At 44.0% G+C, this 16,214-nt stretch overlaps 1 protein-coding gene and 1 long non-coding RNA gene across 2 annotated transcripts in view; both read right to left on the bottom strand.

The window, feature by feature from the left end:
• Nucleotides 1-2,837: 2,837 nt before the first annotated feature.
• Nucleotides 2,838-4,459, bottom strand: LOC112257065. The gene is made up of 2 exons (XR_002954498.2): nt 4,129-4,459; nt 2,838-3,945 (listed from the first exon to the last, which is right to left on the bottom strand). It is a non-coding gene; the product is annotated as an uncharacterized LOC112257065 (long non-coding RNA).
• Nucleotides 4,460-4,516: 57 nt separating this feature from the next.
• adam19b (ADAM metallopeptidase domain 19b) overlaps nt 4,517-16,214 on the bottom strand; it is a gene marked incomplete at its 3' end in the record, with an annotated part of 53,883 nt that continues 42,185 nt past the window's right edge. The window contains 12 exon segments of the mRNA XM_042303331.1: nt 4,517-4,690; nt 4,851-4,992; nt 5,146-5,284; nt 6,909-7,017; nt 7,726-7,803; nt 8,597-8,810; nt 8,934-9,042; nt 9,364-9,559; nt 14,972-15,061; nt 15,219-15,396; nt 15,721-15,860; nt 16,067-16,151. Coding sequence (XP_042159265.1) covers nt 4,517-4,690; nt 4,851-4,992; nt 5,146-5,284; nt 6,909-7,017; nt 7,726-7,803; nt 8,597-8,810; nt 8,934-9,042; nt 9,364-9,559; nt 14,972-15,061; nt 15,219-15,396; nt 15,721-15,860; nt 16,067-16,151 — 1,654 coding nt within the window.

The following is a 16,214-nucleotide window of genomic DNA, read 5'->3' as shown; positions in this document are numbered from 1 at the left end:
GTGATCTCCGCGGATGATGGAACTTTGCCTTTAAAAGCCACATTGTCAACAACCTGCGGTCAAATGAAATCCCTTCAAGTATATAGCTCTTACAGTGACGTTTCTGTAACATTGACTAATTGGTAAGTGAGGTCGTAAAGCAACAAGACAATCGATGGGGTTGAGAGGAGTCAGCTGTTTCTGATCGATGGAGTTGAGAGGAGTCAGCTGTTTCTGATCAATGGAGTTGAGAGGAGTCAGCTGTTTCTGATCAATGGGGTTGAGAGGAGTCAGCTGTTTCTGATCGATGGAGTTGAGAGGAGTCAGCTGTTTCTGATCAATGGGGTTGAGAGGAGTCAGCTGTTTCTGATCAATGGAGTTGAGAGGAGTCAGCTGTTTCTGATCAATGGGGTTGAGAGGAGTCAGCTGTTTCTGATCAATGGAGTTGAGAGGAGTCAGCTGTTTCTGATCGATGGAGTTGAGAGGAGTCAGCTGTTTCTGATCAATGGGGTTGAGAGGAGTCAGCTGTTTCTGATCAATGGAGTTGAGAGGAGTCAGCTGTTTCTGATCAATGGGGTTGAGAGGAGTCAGCTGTTCCTGATCAATGGGGTTGAGAGGAGTCAGCTGTTTCTGATCGATGGAGTTGAGAGGAGTCAGCTGTTTCTGATCGATGGAGTTGAGAGGAGTCAGCTGTTTCTGATCGATGGAGTTGAGAGGAGTCAGCTGCTTCTGATTGATGGAGTTGAGAGGAGTCAGCTGCTTCTGATTGATGGAGTTGAGAGGAGTCAGCTGTTTCTGATCGATGGGGGAGAGGAGTCAGCTGTTTCTGATCGATGGAGTTGAGAGGAGTCAGCTGTTTCTGATCGATGGAGTTGAGAGGAGTATTCTGGCTGGTATATTATAGTAGTCAACAACAACAGCAGCTGGTAGTTATGACATGTTTTCTGATCTGGTCCCGTCATACAATCGGGCTCCCAAGTGGCACAGTGGTCTAAGGCACTGCATCTCAGTGCTAGCCATGATTGGGAGTCCCATACGGCGGCGCACAATTGGCCCAGAGTCATCCGGGTTAGGGTTTGGCCGGGGTAGGCCATCATTGTAAATAAGAATTTGTTCTCAACTGACTTGCCTAGCTAAATAAAATACAGACAGACACATAGGGCTAGATTCCAGTGGAGGCTGCTGAGGAGAAAACGGAAAACCATGTATTTGATACTATTCGTCTGATAGCACTCCAGCCATTACTATGAGCCCGTCCTCCCCAAGTAAGATGCTACCAACCTCCTGTGTTAGACTTAATCCGTAGTGAGGAAGATCCTGCGTTGTAGCGCGATTTCAATTTAAAGGTCATTTTGATTGGGTCAACATATGCAGTGTTTAACGTGAATGCAGTCTCTACAAACGTGGGAACATTGCCCTTCATTTTCAGTCGCACTATAGTGTGGATCTTCTGTGCTACGAAGCCCTATAGCTACTACCACCACAACAACAAAATGTATTATGTTTTGAATGTAATGCTAATTCATGCCAGTAGAGAGAAGTGATCTGATTACACTAAAGGCAGTTTATGTATGACAGGACTGCCATCTATAGATCATTCTAGGACACTTCTGAAATCAATAGGTCATTGTAGGACACTACTGCAATCAATAGATCATTCTAGGTCACTACTGCAATCTATAGATCATTCTAGGTCACTACTGCAATCAATAGGTCATTGTAGGACACTACTGCAATCAATAGATCATTCTAGGTCACTACTGCAATCTATAGATCATTTAGGTCACTACTGCAATCAATAGATCATTCTAGGTCACTACTGCAATCAATAGGTCATTGTAGGACACTACTGCAATCTATAGATCATTCTAGGACACTACTGCAATCTATAGATCATTTTAGGTCACTACTGCAATCTGTAGATCATTCTGGGTCACTACTGCAATCTATAGATCATTCTGGGTCACTACTGCAATCTATAGATCATTCTAGGTCACTACTGCAATCTATAGATCATTCTAGGTCACTACTGCAATCTATAGATCATTCTGGGTCACTACTGCAATCTATAGATCATTCTAGGTCACTACTGCAATCTATAGATCATTCTGGGTCACTACTGCAATCTATAGATCATTCTAGGTCATTACTGCAATCTATAGATCATTCTGGGTCACTACTGCAATCTATAGATCATTCTAGGTCACTACTGCAATCTATAGATCATTCTGGGTCACTACTGCAATCTATAGATCATTCTAGGTCACTACTGCAATCTATAGATCATTCTGGGTCACTACTGCAATCTATAGATCATTCTAGGTCACTACTGCAATCTATAGATCATTCTAGGTCACTACTGCAATCTATAGATCATTCTGGGTCACTACTGCAATCTATAGATCATTCTAGGTCATTACTGCAATCTATAGATCATTCTGGGTCACTACTGCAATCTATAGATCATTCTAGGTCACTACTGCAATCTATAGATCATTCTGGGTCACTACTGCAATCTATAGATCATTCTAGGTCACTACTGCAATCTATAGATCATTCTAGGTCACTACTGCAATCTATAGATCATTCTAGGTCACTACTGCAATCTATAGATCATTCTAGGACACTACTGCAATCTATAGATCATTTTAGGTCACTACTGCAATCTGTAGATCATTCTGGGTCACTACTGCAATCTATAGATCATTCTGGGTCACTACTGCAATCTATAGATCATTCTAGGTCACTACTGCAATCTATAGATCATTGTAGGTCACTTCTCATTCCATTTCTAACTATTGTAGTTTCTGGAAAAGTGGAAAAGGCAACATGTAGAAATAGTGTACTGTAGATCAGAATGTTGTTCTTGTAATCCTGTTTTGAAACAGTTTATTTAAAATCAAACTGAAGGCACCACTGTTTGCATAGGTCCGATGGTAGATGGTGAATTTCAACAATAAATCTAAAGAAAATCAGATTATTTGATATACATAGATTTTAGGGGCTTGACTATAACTGGGTTGATTCTGCTGTCCTATGCATCACATTTCAAAAGATAACATACTTGTAGGTAGTTAAACAGGAACAATTAACCTTCAAGGTGTACAAATATACATTCATTCAGTCAGTCAGAAGACCTGAATTTAGCACCCAACACAACAAGAACAGTACAATATACAAAACATTTTTAAAAAAACACAAAGTCTTACCAAAACAATATATACTTTTCTAATAGCTACTGCAACATTTGAGATGTCCCTCGTCTTAGGCCAGCCTATCGTTTATTCACATACTAGAAGCATTAAGCATCATTCTGTGCGTGGCGTTGTCGTAATATAAGACGTTCGCTTCAGACTCGTGCTCCTGTAGAAACCATATACAGTACATTGACTTTAAACACCAGTTTCTTTGCTCTGAAGCTTTGCAAATAAATACACCTGAAACAGCATATCAATACATGATACTGTTAACCCATGGTATACGGTAGCATCCACAAGAACTAAATGAGTCGATAAAGTCCAGTCTTAAATATTACAAGTATACAGGAGACCTGGTTTCAAGAGGTAAGGCAAGACATAGCCTGGCATCTAGCCTAGTAGCCAGAGATATTTCTTAATCAGGCAACTCCTTTGTCTTTGTTGTTGGAATGAAATAAAAACACTGAGATGGGCCAACAGAGGAGGCTTCCCTGGACAGGTCTGAAATGGAGCCATATTCCCTATATAGTGTAGTACTTTTAGGTTGCCATTTTGGACTGAGACCCTGTGTGTCCAGCTGTGGCCCTCCTCTCTCCTTTCCCACAGTGTCATGTTCTTCATAAAGGCTGATGGTCTTCTTTGGACACAGGTGGAAAAACATCCAGCTCACAGAGAGAGAAGAGATACCCAGTTAGATGTCCAGTAATCTCACTGAGCTCAGGGTTCCAGTGTTGATCCTCATCTCCTCCCTGAGATCATGTTTTGGGATCTAGAAAAGAAAGTGGAACGTCAAGAAAATAACAGATCTGTTTATATTTAAGCCTAACTTTTCTGTTGCTTTGGAATCTAGAACAGAAAATAGACTCACAACTAGTGCACTATAAAGGAAAAGGGGTTTCATTAGGGATCCTAACAAAAAAACGTTGTGATGTTCTTGAGATTCTGCGCTTACCTGCTGGGTTTCTTCTGTCCACCAGGTGGCGCCAGATTGGACTTTCCTCTCTGTAACACATCTGATGATATTTGGGGTTTGGAGAGCGGGCAGGGGGGTGGGGGTCTGTTGGGAGGGTCAGGTCTGTGTGTGTGAGGTGTTGAGGGGGAGGACTGGCGGCTGGGGGGCTTGATGGCTGGAGGAAGGGCCTGTAGGGGTCCTTTCTGCTGGGCTAGGTGGCTGGGGATGGGAGGAGGTTTAGGCTTGGGCTGCGGCAGAGGCTGGAGAGAGGGTTGGGGCTGGAGGAAGGGTTGAGGCTGGGGCTGGAGAGAGGGTTGAGGCTGGTGCTGGAGAGGGGGTTGGGGCTGGGGCTGGAGAGAGGGTTGGGGCTGGAGAGAGGGTTGGGGCTGGGGCTGGAGAGAGGGTTGGGGCTGGGGCTGGAGAGGGGTTGGGGCTGGGGCTGGAGAGAGGGTTGTGGCTGGGATAGAGCCTGTCTCTGCTGGGCTATGTAAGGAGGGGGTTGAACTGTGGGACAGAAGACAGGGTGCCTGGTGGAGAGGCTGGGACAAGGTGTGGACGGACTCTGTGAAGGACAAACAATCCCTCACAGCATTACTGTCAGAACATTTACAAGTATTGTTTTGTTATTTACCTGTCAAGAGAACCTTTTTTTAGCATTGACTGTACCGCACTGTACATACAAAGTACTGTGGTGTAACAGGTGAATGAACAGATACCCTCACCAGCCTGTCTGAGCCATGTCTCGTCAGTAGGAAGGTAGGGTTGGCATGGCTGTTGGCAAGACTGTTGGCAAGGTGACCATTGGCAAGACTGTTGGCTTGTAGATGTTTGGCTTCAGCAGGGACTGAACATCTGACTGGACAACTAAGGAGTCAAACACAGTGCTTTTCATTCTTGAAGTTCAATTTGAGATGTTGTTTACTGTGCAATGTCTATGTTGCATATTTGCTTTGAATAAAATATGACAAATCCAAACAGTTAAAGATGTGAAAACAATAGAAAGACTAAGTTACACACAGTGTCTTGGGTGGTGGGACCGAGGTCTTCAGAGGAACGTTTTTGTGTAGTTTATGGCTGTAGCAGCACCACAGTCCCACAGCAGCCAATAGCACAAAGAGAACCAAGGGGAGGAGCAACAGGACAGGACGTATACTGCCTAAAAACACAAATAGCATAAACAACGGAGGTCAGAGCAAACCTGTAAGATATGACTTGAAAACAAACAATGTTGTTTAACCTAGTAGTCTTTTGCAACACCACATCAGTTACACTGGCAAAAAAAAGTATGTGAACCCTTTGGAATTAACTCAATTTCTGCATAAATCGGCCATAAAATTTGATCTGATCTTCATCTAAGTCACAACAATAGACAAACACAGTGTGATTAAACTAATAACATGCAAATGATTGTATTTTTCTTGTCTCTGGCTACTAGGCTAGCTGCCAGGCTGTTTCTTAATCAGGCAATATTGAATACATCATTTAAACATTCACCGTGTAGGTTGGGAAAAGCATGTGAACCCCTAGGCGAATGACTTCTCCAAAAGCTCATTGGAGTCAGGAGTCAGCTAACCTGGAGTCCAATCAATGAGACCAGATTGGAGATGTTGGTTAGAGCTGCCCTGCCCTATAAAAAAACACTCACAAAATTTGAGTTCGCTATTGACAAGAAGCATTGCCTGATGTGAACCATGCCTCAAACAAAAGAGATCTCAGAAGACCTAAGATTAATAATGGTTGACTTGCATAAAGCTGGAAAAGGTTACAAAAGTATCTCTAAAAGCCTTGATGTTCATCAGTCCACAGTAAGGCAAATTGTCTATAAATGGAGAAAGTTCAGCACTGTTGCTACTCTGGGTGTTCCACAACGCTGCTGGCAAAATATTCTGTGGACAGATGAAACTAAAATGGAGTTGTTTGGAAGGAACACACAACAATTTGTGTGGAGAAAAAAACACCAACATCAAAATGTAATCCCAACTGTAAAGTATGGTGGAGGGAGGGTCACGGTTTGGGCTGCTTTGCTGCCTCCGGGCCTGGACAGCTCGCTATCATTGATTTTTTTTTTGAAAAATCCATTCCCAAGATTATCTAGACATTTTGAAGGAGAATGTAAGGCTATCTGTCCGTCAATTTAAGCCCAACTGAAGTTTGGTGATGCAACTGGACAACGACCCAAAACACACACAAACATAATGACTTCAGAAGAAAATACGCTGTCTGGAGTGGCCCAGTCAGAGTCCTGACCTCAACACGATTGAGATGCTGTGGCATGACCTTATGAAACCGGTTCACACCAGACATCCCAAGAATATTGCTGAACTGAAATAGTTCAGCAATATTGTGCAGGTCTGATCCGCAAGACAGAAAACATTTGGTTGGTGTTATTGCTGCCAAAGGAGGGTCAACCAATTATTAAATCCAAGGGTTCACATACTTCTCCCACCCTGCACTGTGAATGTTTACACGGTGTGTTCAATAAAGACATGACAACGTATAGATGTTTGTGTTATTAGTTTAAGCAGACTGTGTCTATTGTTGACTGTGTCTATTGTTGACTGTGTCTATTGTTGACTGTGTCTATTGTTGACTGTGTCTATTGTTGTGATGTAGATGAAGACTGTGTCTATTGTTGTGATGTAGATGAAGATCAGATCACATTTAAGACCAAATTAAGCAGAAATACAAAAGGTTCACATACGTTTTCTTGCCACTGTATTAGATTTAATTGACTGACCAACTGAATCATTATTTGAGTGACTGGTTGGTTGATAACATACTGTGGTTAATGACAGGGCCACTGTCGACACTCCCTCCTGTCCCCTCCTGGTCACACAGGGGAGGAGCCCAGCCTGAGTCACAGTGGCAGTGGTGGTTGTTGTTACACAGCTAGAGAGAGGAGGAGGAGGAGGAGGAGGAGGAGGAGGAGGAGGAGAGGAGGAGGAGGAGGAGGAGGAGAAGGAGGAGGAGGAGGAGGAGGAGGAGGAATAAATGAGAGATAAGTAGTGGTTATTGTTATAGAGAGAGGAGGAGGAGGAGGAGGAGGGAGGAGGAGGAGGAGGAGGAGAGAGATAAATGAGAGATAAGTAGTGGTTATTGTTATAGAGAGAGGAGGAGGAGGAGGAGGAGGAGGAGGAGGAGGAGGAGGAGGAGGAGGAGGAGGAGGAGGAAATGAGAGAGGAGGAGAGATAAATGAGTAGTGGTTATTGTTATAGAGAGAGGAGGAGAAGGAGGAGGAGGAGGAGATAAATGAGAGATAAATGAGAGATAAGTAGTGGTTATTGTTATAGAGAGAGGAGGAGAAGGAGGAGGAGGAGGAGGAGGAGAAGGAGGAGGAGGAGAGATAAATGAGAGATAAGTAGTGGTTATTGTTATAGAGAGAGAAGAAGAAACCACAATACGGTTTCAACACTAACAACCTGTCAATATTCCTCCTACTCTATATAATGTGTTATAACAGCTTTATTAAACCCCTCCATCCATAACCTCAGACCCAACACCTTCTCCTCCCTTATTCTGCAGTAGCCCATACGCCTAACCCCCCTCCCACATCACTCCCATACCCTTCCCCTATCACACATCCAGCCCCTCCTATACCCCATGGCCGTGGCACTTGGCATTGCACTCATCCGCTCTCAGGAAAGACGCGTTGCGGCACTCCCCTCCGAAACAGATCTGTTACAGAGAGAGAGAGAGAAGGAGAGAGAGAGAGAGAGAGAAGGAGAGAGAGAGAGAGCGACAGAGACAGAGACAGAGACAGAGAGAGAGAATGAGAGAGAGAGTGACAGAGACAGAGACAGAGACAGAGACAGAGAGAGAGAAGGAGAGAGAGAGAGAGAGAGAGAGAGAGAGAGAGAGTGACAGAGACAGAGACAGAGAGAGAGAAGGAGAGAGAGAGAGCGACAGAGAGACAGAGAGAGAGAGAGAGAGAGAGAGAGAGAGAGAGAGACAAGGAGAGAGAGGAGAGAGAGAGAGACAAGAGGGATGAGAGAGAGAGAGAGAGAGAGAGAGAGAGAGAGAGAGAGAGAGAGAGAGAGAGAGATAAGCATTATCATAAGTAGATAGTCCAGTCCATCCTGCCACAACAGAGAGCTCTTAGAGGACTAAAATACAGACACACTGACAGAACATCTGCAGGAGGAGACAAACACAGGAAAATAATACATCTCCCATCTGCAGGAGGAGACAAACACAGGAAAATAATACATTTTCTATCTGCAGGAGGAGACAAACACAGGAAAATAATACATCTCCCATCTGCAGGAGGAGGAGACAAACACAGGAAAATAATACATCTCCCATCTGCAGGAGGAGACAAACACAGGAAAATAATACATATCCCATCTGCAGGAGGAGGAGACAAACATGGGAAAGGAATACATCTCCCTGGACAGAACTGCAAATGCAGCATAGAGCCCAGACACACACACACACCCCACACCCGTCCCTTCTCCTCTCCCCTCCTCACCGAGTCCTCTCCACACTTGGTCCCAGTCATGACCAGTCCCGGGTCCAGTGTGTCCCCCTGTTCCTCGTCCCCCTGGCCTGGTCGGTAAACGTGTGTCCCCCTACAGAGGATCTTCCCATTCCCCACCCGGACCGTGGTGTCAATGGGAACAGCGTTGGTCTCCAGGGGCTTGGAGGCTGAACTCACACACTGGATCTTACCACATCTAGCATCCCTGAAACAGCAGAAAGGTCATATGTATTCGTATATGTAGGGAAGGAAGATAAATAAAGGGATACATGGAAGTTGAAGGATCACATGTATTTGGTGCCAACGTTTGGTAAATGTGTCTCCTCACCTGTCTCTGCATCCTCTGTATTTACCCAGCAGGTCTTTGCCACAGTTCCCAAAGGAGTCTCCTGCCTCGTTCACCTTCTGAAAGCACAGGTCTGGAGCAGCACGGCCATCTAAAGAGGATAAAACCCACCGTGTTATATATCACCTCCTGCTAGCAGATGTTCCTGTGGTCAGTTAAAGCCTGTCCTGTGAAGATCACTGATTATAAAAACAGAAACAACACCAAACAGAAAGCCCAGTAATAAGCCCTAATCCTTCTCCCTTCAAACCCATCTGAAGCACCCAGATAGGTGAGAGCAATATTTTGGAAACAATGGATTTCAATAGGGGAGCGTTAAATTGAAAAGTGCTGTAAAACCAATTTTTACTTTATAACAGGATGCAATAACACGTCTACTATCTCCGCCCTAGAGTGATTGACAGGTACTAACCCCGCCCCCAGAGTGATTGACACTGCTGCTCCAGGGTGAGACACATGCCAGTGTAGCAGTAGGCCTGCCCCCCTGCACAGGAAGTACCATCCACCAGGTATAAGTTAGAAGGACAAGACTCCGCCTTCCCATCACAGTACTCAGGAAGGTCACATGACCCGGATGGAGTACGACACAACATACCTGGACTCTTCAACTAGAGAGAAAGAGAGAGAGACAGAGAGAGAAAGAGATAGACAGAGAGAGATAAACAGAGAGAGAGAGAGAGATTGGAGGAAGGGAGAAAAAGAGATTGGAGGAAGAGAGAGAGAGATTGGAGGAAAAGAGAGGGAGAGACAGAGAGATCAATTACAAGTCTTAGAATCAGCTATTAAAGAGTATCAGAATCCACTGGATTCTCCAATTACATTGAATGAACTACAGGACAAAATACAAAACCTCCAACCCAAAAAGGCTGTGGTGTTGCATCTAGATCTTCTGCACAGATTATGTCAGACCTGGGCCCTGACAGTAAATCTTAGTAAGACCAAAATAATGGTGTTCCAAAAAAGGTCCAGTCGCCAGGACCACAAATATAAATTCCATCTTGACACTTTTGCCCTAGAGCACACCAACAACTATACATACCTTGGCCTAAACATCAGCGCCACAGGTAACTTCCACAAAGCTGTGAACGATCTGAGAAACAAGGCAAGAAGGGCATTCTATGCCATCAAAAGCAGCATAAAATTCAACATAACAATTAGGATCTGGCAAAAAATACTTGAATCAATTATAGAACCCAATTTCCCTTTATGGTTGTGAGGCCTGGGGTCCGCTCACCAACCAAGAATTCACAACATGGGAAAAACACCAAATTTAGACTCTGCATGCAGAATTCTCCAAAATATCCTCAGTGTACAACGTAAAACACCAAATAATGCATACAGAGCAGAATTAGGCCAATATACGCTAATTATCAAATCCATAAAAGAGCCGTTGAATTCTACAACCACCTAAAAGGAAGCGATTCCCAAACCTTCCATAACAAAGCCATCACCTACAGAGAGATGAACCTGGAGAAGAGTCCCCTAAGCAAGCTGGTCCAGACCCCAGCTGAACATTTTATGCTGGAAAACACTTGGTTTGTTATTTCTGATTAAAACAAAACCGCTATTCATTAAATACGAATACCGAACTTGGTTTTGCATGGATTCTGCAATGCTTTTAGCTTTTAACAGCTAGGACTGCTATTTATTGTCCCGGAATCCCGCTTAACAGACAGGTTGAAGCCTGCTTGACAGACAGGTTGAAGCCCGCTTAACAGACACGTTGAAGCCTGCTTGACAGACAGGTTGAAGCCTGCTTAACAGACACGTTGAAGCCTGCTTGACAGACAGGTTGAAGCCCGCTTAACAGACACGTTGAAGCCTGCTTGACAGACAGGTTGAAGCCCGCTTAACAGACAGGTTGAAGCCTGCTTAACAGACAGGTTGAAGCCTGCTTGACAGACAGGTTGAAGCCTGCTTAACAGACAGGTTGAAGCCTGCTTGTCAGACAGGTTGAAGCCTGCTTAACAGACAGGTTGAAGCCTGCTTGACAGACAAGTTGAAGCCTGCTTGACAGAGAAGCTAAGCTGCTAGCCAGCAAGCTAACGAAGTTGGTACCAGCTCTCTTTGTCTGTAGAAATAAATGAAATGTTCCAGCTTTGTTTCGGGACAAACCGGATCACTTGGAGTTCCAATGCGGCAGTTGTTTACTTGCCGAGGACTATAGGCTTGAGGTGGCTTCCTTGATCACGCAGGTCGCCAGCCTACAGAAGAATTTTCTACGCCGGTGGCTGGATGGCGTTAGCGCTTGTTGGATGCATCTCCGCCTTGTTGCTTGTCCTTATCCGACTGGCCGGTGTTGCCCGGAGATCCCCCAGCTGATAGCGGAGTCGAAGGAGCACAGCAAGAGGAGCATGGCAATCAACGATGGTGGCATGTCTCGAGTTGTGGAAGCCGAAGACAGAGGCCTCCCGCAAAACAGTCTACACTCCGAACGAGAGGCACGGAGCGGATACAAACAACGAAAAGTTTTGCCGTTCTGAAGTCTGATCTTTCTGCACCTTTATCGCTGGGGGTTGCCTGTGTCTGCAGCCGCTGTGCCTACTACTACGATTTCCAAGTTGAAGTCGGCAACCTTCCATCCCTGCTCTGGATGGAGCGGGGCTTCTCCATCTATCGGAGGCCTGCACCAGGCACCGGGAGCAATGGGCTCACGTTATCCTGCCTCTCGTCCGTCCATAAAGGTTCTCCGAATCCTGTGAAGCACGGGAGTGAGTGGACAGATTTCCTTGACCTTCTAGCCAGCCTTGATTTTGGGCAGCTCCATGGTAAGAAATGTGACCATTCCTGGTGCAAAAACGATGTCCTATCCCGGAGCTCGAGGAAATGACATTATAGCTGCACTTAGCTGCTCCTGGATGTAGAGCTGATCGACTCTCACAAAAGACCCATCATTTGTGGCCCTGTGCCCTCTCTGAATCATGGCAGTGAACGCTTCAGCAGGATTCTTTCTCTTCACAACTGGCTACGTGATTATTGCAGCTCAATAGGTGTAACCTTTGTTGACAATTTCGATACCTTTTGGAAACAAAACACGTTTTATAAGGAGGATGGGATCCACCCAAATCATTTGGGTTCCTGGATCCTTTCACAGCATTATAAGGCTGCGTTGAGACAATGACTTATCAATGACCCAAGCCCAGCTCAGTTACTCCCTACCAATGTGATGTAGAGTTTTCATAATGCTTCAGCAAATGCACATAACAACAGGAGCATTAGTAGACACAATGTAAGTAACCTAATTTATGTCCCTCTAACTACCCTGACAGACAGGTCAGGGTAGTTAGCCTCTGCTGATCCTATAGCTATTGTATGCAGTAATCATGTGCCTATGAACCAGATTTATTCTGTTATCACTGAGCCGGTGTTCCCTAGGAGGAAGTCCACTGTGTGCAGCTTCCCTGCACTAACAGAAATAACATGAGCATGTCTACTTCTGCTAAGCTTCTCAGTAAAGCAATAAAAACAAGTAAGCATCCCAGAAGAAAAGTGCTAACAATAGCCCACGTTAACGTAGGTAGCTGAAGAAACAAGGTTCAAGAAATCAATAAATTGCTAGTAACAGATAACTTTCATATTCATATTTCATATTCATATCTCTGAAACTCGCTTAGATAATACCTTTGATGATACAGTGGTAGCAATACACGGTTATAACATTTACAGAAAATATAGAAATGCCAATGGTGGAGGTGTTTCTGTTTATATTCAGAACCACATTCCTGTAAAGCTTAGAGAGGATCTCATGTTAAGTACTGTTGAAGTAATATGGCTACAGGTTCAGCTGCCTCACCTAAAGCCATTCTTGTGGGAAGCTACTATAGACCACCAAGCACTAACAGTCAGTATCTGGATAACATGTGAAATGCTTGACAATGTATGTTATATCAGCAGAGAGGTATATTTTCTGGGTGATTTAAATATTTACTGGCTTTCATCAAGCTGCTCACTCAAGAAAAAGCTTGCTTCAGGTTATCAGTCAACCTACCAGGGTAGTTACAAACAGCACAGGAATGAAATCAACAACACGTATCAACACTTATTTACTAATGCCACATACATTTTCTTGAAAGCAGTATCCAGATCCATTGGATGTAATGATCACAATAGTAGCCATGTCTAGGAAAACCAAAGTTCCAAAGGCTGGGCCTAATATAGCATATAAGAGGTCACACAATAAGTTTTGTAGCGATTCCTACGTTGTTGATGCAAATAATATTTGTTGGTCCGTGGTGTGTAATGAGGAGCAACTAGACGCTGCACTTGACACATTTGTGAAATTGCTTATCACAGTTACTAATAAGCATGCACCCATTAAGAAAATTACTGGAAAAACTGTTAAATCCTTGTGGATTGATGAGGAATTGAAAAATTTCCCCTCCAACATAATGAATGTAGAATCAGGAATTCCCCAGGGCAGCTGTCTAGGCCCATTACCTTTTTCAATTTTTACTAATAACATGCCATTGGCTTTGAGTAAAGCCATCGTGTCTATGTATGCGGATGACAACACTATACATGTCAGCTACTACAGTGACTGAAATGACTGCAACACTAAACAAAGAGTTGCAGTTAGTTTCAGAATGGGTGGCAAGGAATAAGTTAGTCCTAAATATTTCTTAAACTAAATGTCACGCCTTGACCTTAGAGATCCTTTTTATTCTCTATGTTTGGTTAGGTCAGGGTGTGACTCGGGTGGGAAAGTCTATGTTTTCTATTTCTTTGTGTTTGGCCGTGTGATTCCCAATCAGAGGCAGCTGTCTATCTTTGTCTCTGATTGGAGATCACATATAAGTTGTAATTTTCCTTTTGGGTTTTTTGGGATCTTGTTTGAGTGTTTTTTGAAAGAAAAGAATCATGAACACTTTCCACGCTTTGGTCCACTCTTCCTGCCAGAGAGAGCCGTAACACTAAAAGTATTGTATTTGGGACAAATCATTCAGTTAACCCTAAACCTCAACTAAATATCGTAATAAATCATGTGGAAAGTTGATGTAACTAAAGTGTTTGGAGAAACCCTGGATTGTAAACTGTCATGGTCAAAACATATTGATACAACAGTGGCTAAGATGAGGAGAAGCATGTCAAGGCAGCAGCTAAAGGGGATCCATAATAAATACATATACAACTACAGAGCCCCAGGACAGCAACACAATTAGACACAACCAAATCATGAGAAAACAAACAGATAATTACTTGACACATTGGAAAGAATTAACAAAAACACTGAGCAAACTAAAATGCTATTTGACCCAAAATGAAGGAAAGCTTTGACTATGTACAGAGCATTGCTATTGAGAGAGGCCACAGTAGGCAGACCTGGCTCTCTCACACTGCCCACAAAATGAGGTGGAAACTGAGCTGCACTTCCTAACCTCCTGCCAAATGCATGACCATATTAGAGACACATATTTCCCTCAGATTAACTCCCATATCTACTGAGTGAAATCACACCACACCAGCAATATTTGTGACCTGCTGCCACAAGAAAATGGGAACCAGTGAAGAACAAACACCAATGTAAATACAACCCATATTTATTTATTTTCCCTTATTAAAATAGTTGAAATATTTGCACATCGTTACAACACTGTATGTAGACATAATAGGAAATTTAAAATGTCTTTATTTTTTTGAGACTTGTGTAATATTTAATGTTCATTTTGATTGTTTATTTTACTTTTGTTTATTATCTATTTCACTTGCTTTGGCAATGTAAACATGTGTTTCCCATGCCAATAAAGACCTTTGAATTGAATTGAGTGGGGGAGAGCGAGCGTACGAACAGAAAGAGAGATAGAGGACAGTGTGGACTATTAAACGACACAACACATCTGGACTCTTCAATGAGAGAGAGAGAGAGAGAGAGAGAGAGAGAGAGAGAGAGAGAGAGAGCGAGAGCGAGAGACAGAGAGACACAGGCAGAGAGACAGAGACAGAAAAACACAGAGACAGAGAAAGAGACACAGAGAAGATGTCAGACAGAGAGAGAGAGGACAGTGTACAGAGGACAACTGTACCTTACAGTTGTGACAGCAGACTCCGTGGGAACACTCTGCTCCAGCCTTCAGAGTACAGTTGTTGGCATTACAGCAGGGACTGGAACACTCCTGTAGAGAGAGGATGGACAATCAGTACGCACGCACGCAAGCACGCAAGTACACACACACACACACACACACACACACACACACACACACACACACACACACACACACACACACACACACACACACACACACACACACACACACACACACACCTCACCTCCTCATCTCCACAGTCACACTCCTCTCCATCCTCCAGGTACCCGTTCCCACAGCGCTGCCCACCGTGCATGGCTCTGGTGTTGGGGAGGTTGAACAGACACTTCCCCCCTCCAGAGCTCAGATACCTGCTCAGCTCCCGGTGGTTACAGCCATTAAACACACGTGGGAATGGGTGGCTGCGACACACACACCAGGGGTGTATTCGGTAAGATGCAACGATGCCAATGTTACAGATAGAACATGCTATGAATAGACTAGGTGATTCCTTCTACTCTACATGTCAGAGAAGAAAGTATGTTCTAAGTAATATATTTCTATACAGACATTCATATTCCACAACATTTTGCTCAGCTGAACATGTCCCAGGACTGTCTTTTACAAAGCAGGATCAATCATTATAACATTAGTTATTTAACCTTTATTCATAAAGGGTTTATTGTCATTGAGATAACATCTCTTTAATAGAAAGATAGATTTTCAACATAGATAGATTCTCTCACCCAGTGGCAGCAGCCATGATGCAGCCTCCATCATCAGCCTTGGCCTGGCAGCACCCAGGGCTGTCGTGGCTCATGCCAAAGTTATGCCCCATCTCGTGGGCCATGGTCGCTGCCACGCCCACAGCACTGTCAGAGTGGTCCTGCAGGGGGGGTAGAGGTCAGGGGGTTACAGGTAAATTCCCGTAATGAAAGTCAAACGGACATACATCTCATGTTAGCTTGGTTCTAGATCTATGTGTGCTATTACAAATACATCACAACTTCATTACAACTTTAGAGACATCTTTACTGAGCTGCTATTGGCTATGGTCAAATCTCAAACGACAGAGTTCTGTTGTAGTCTTACTGAGTTGACTCCCCCTGACTGGTACTCTGAGCACATGGCTCTGAGAGGGGCCAGCCCAATGGTGGTGCCCTGAAACGCCACGCCCCTGGGGAAACAAAATAACACAGCTGTGTAGTTCCACTGAACGGTCTTAATGGAAGGAAGAGAG

Source organism: Oncorhynchus tshawytscha, linkage group LG21, assembly GCF_018296145.1.
Source record: "Oncorhynchus tshawytscha isolate Ot180627B linkage group LG21, Otsh_v2.0, whole genome shotgun sequence".
NCBI lineage: Eukaryota > Metazoa > Chordata > Actinopteri > Salmoniformes > Salmonidae > Oncorhynchus > Oncorhynchus tshawytscha.
This window is presented reverse-complemented; position numbering and strand designations above follow the sequence as displayed.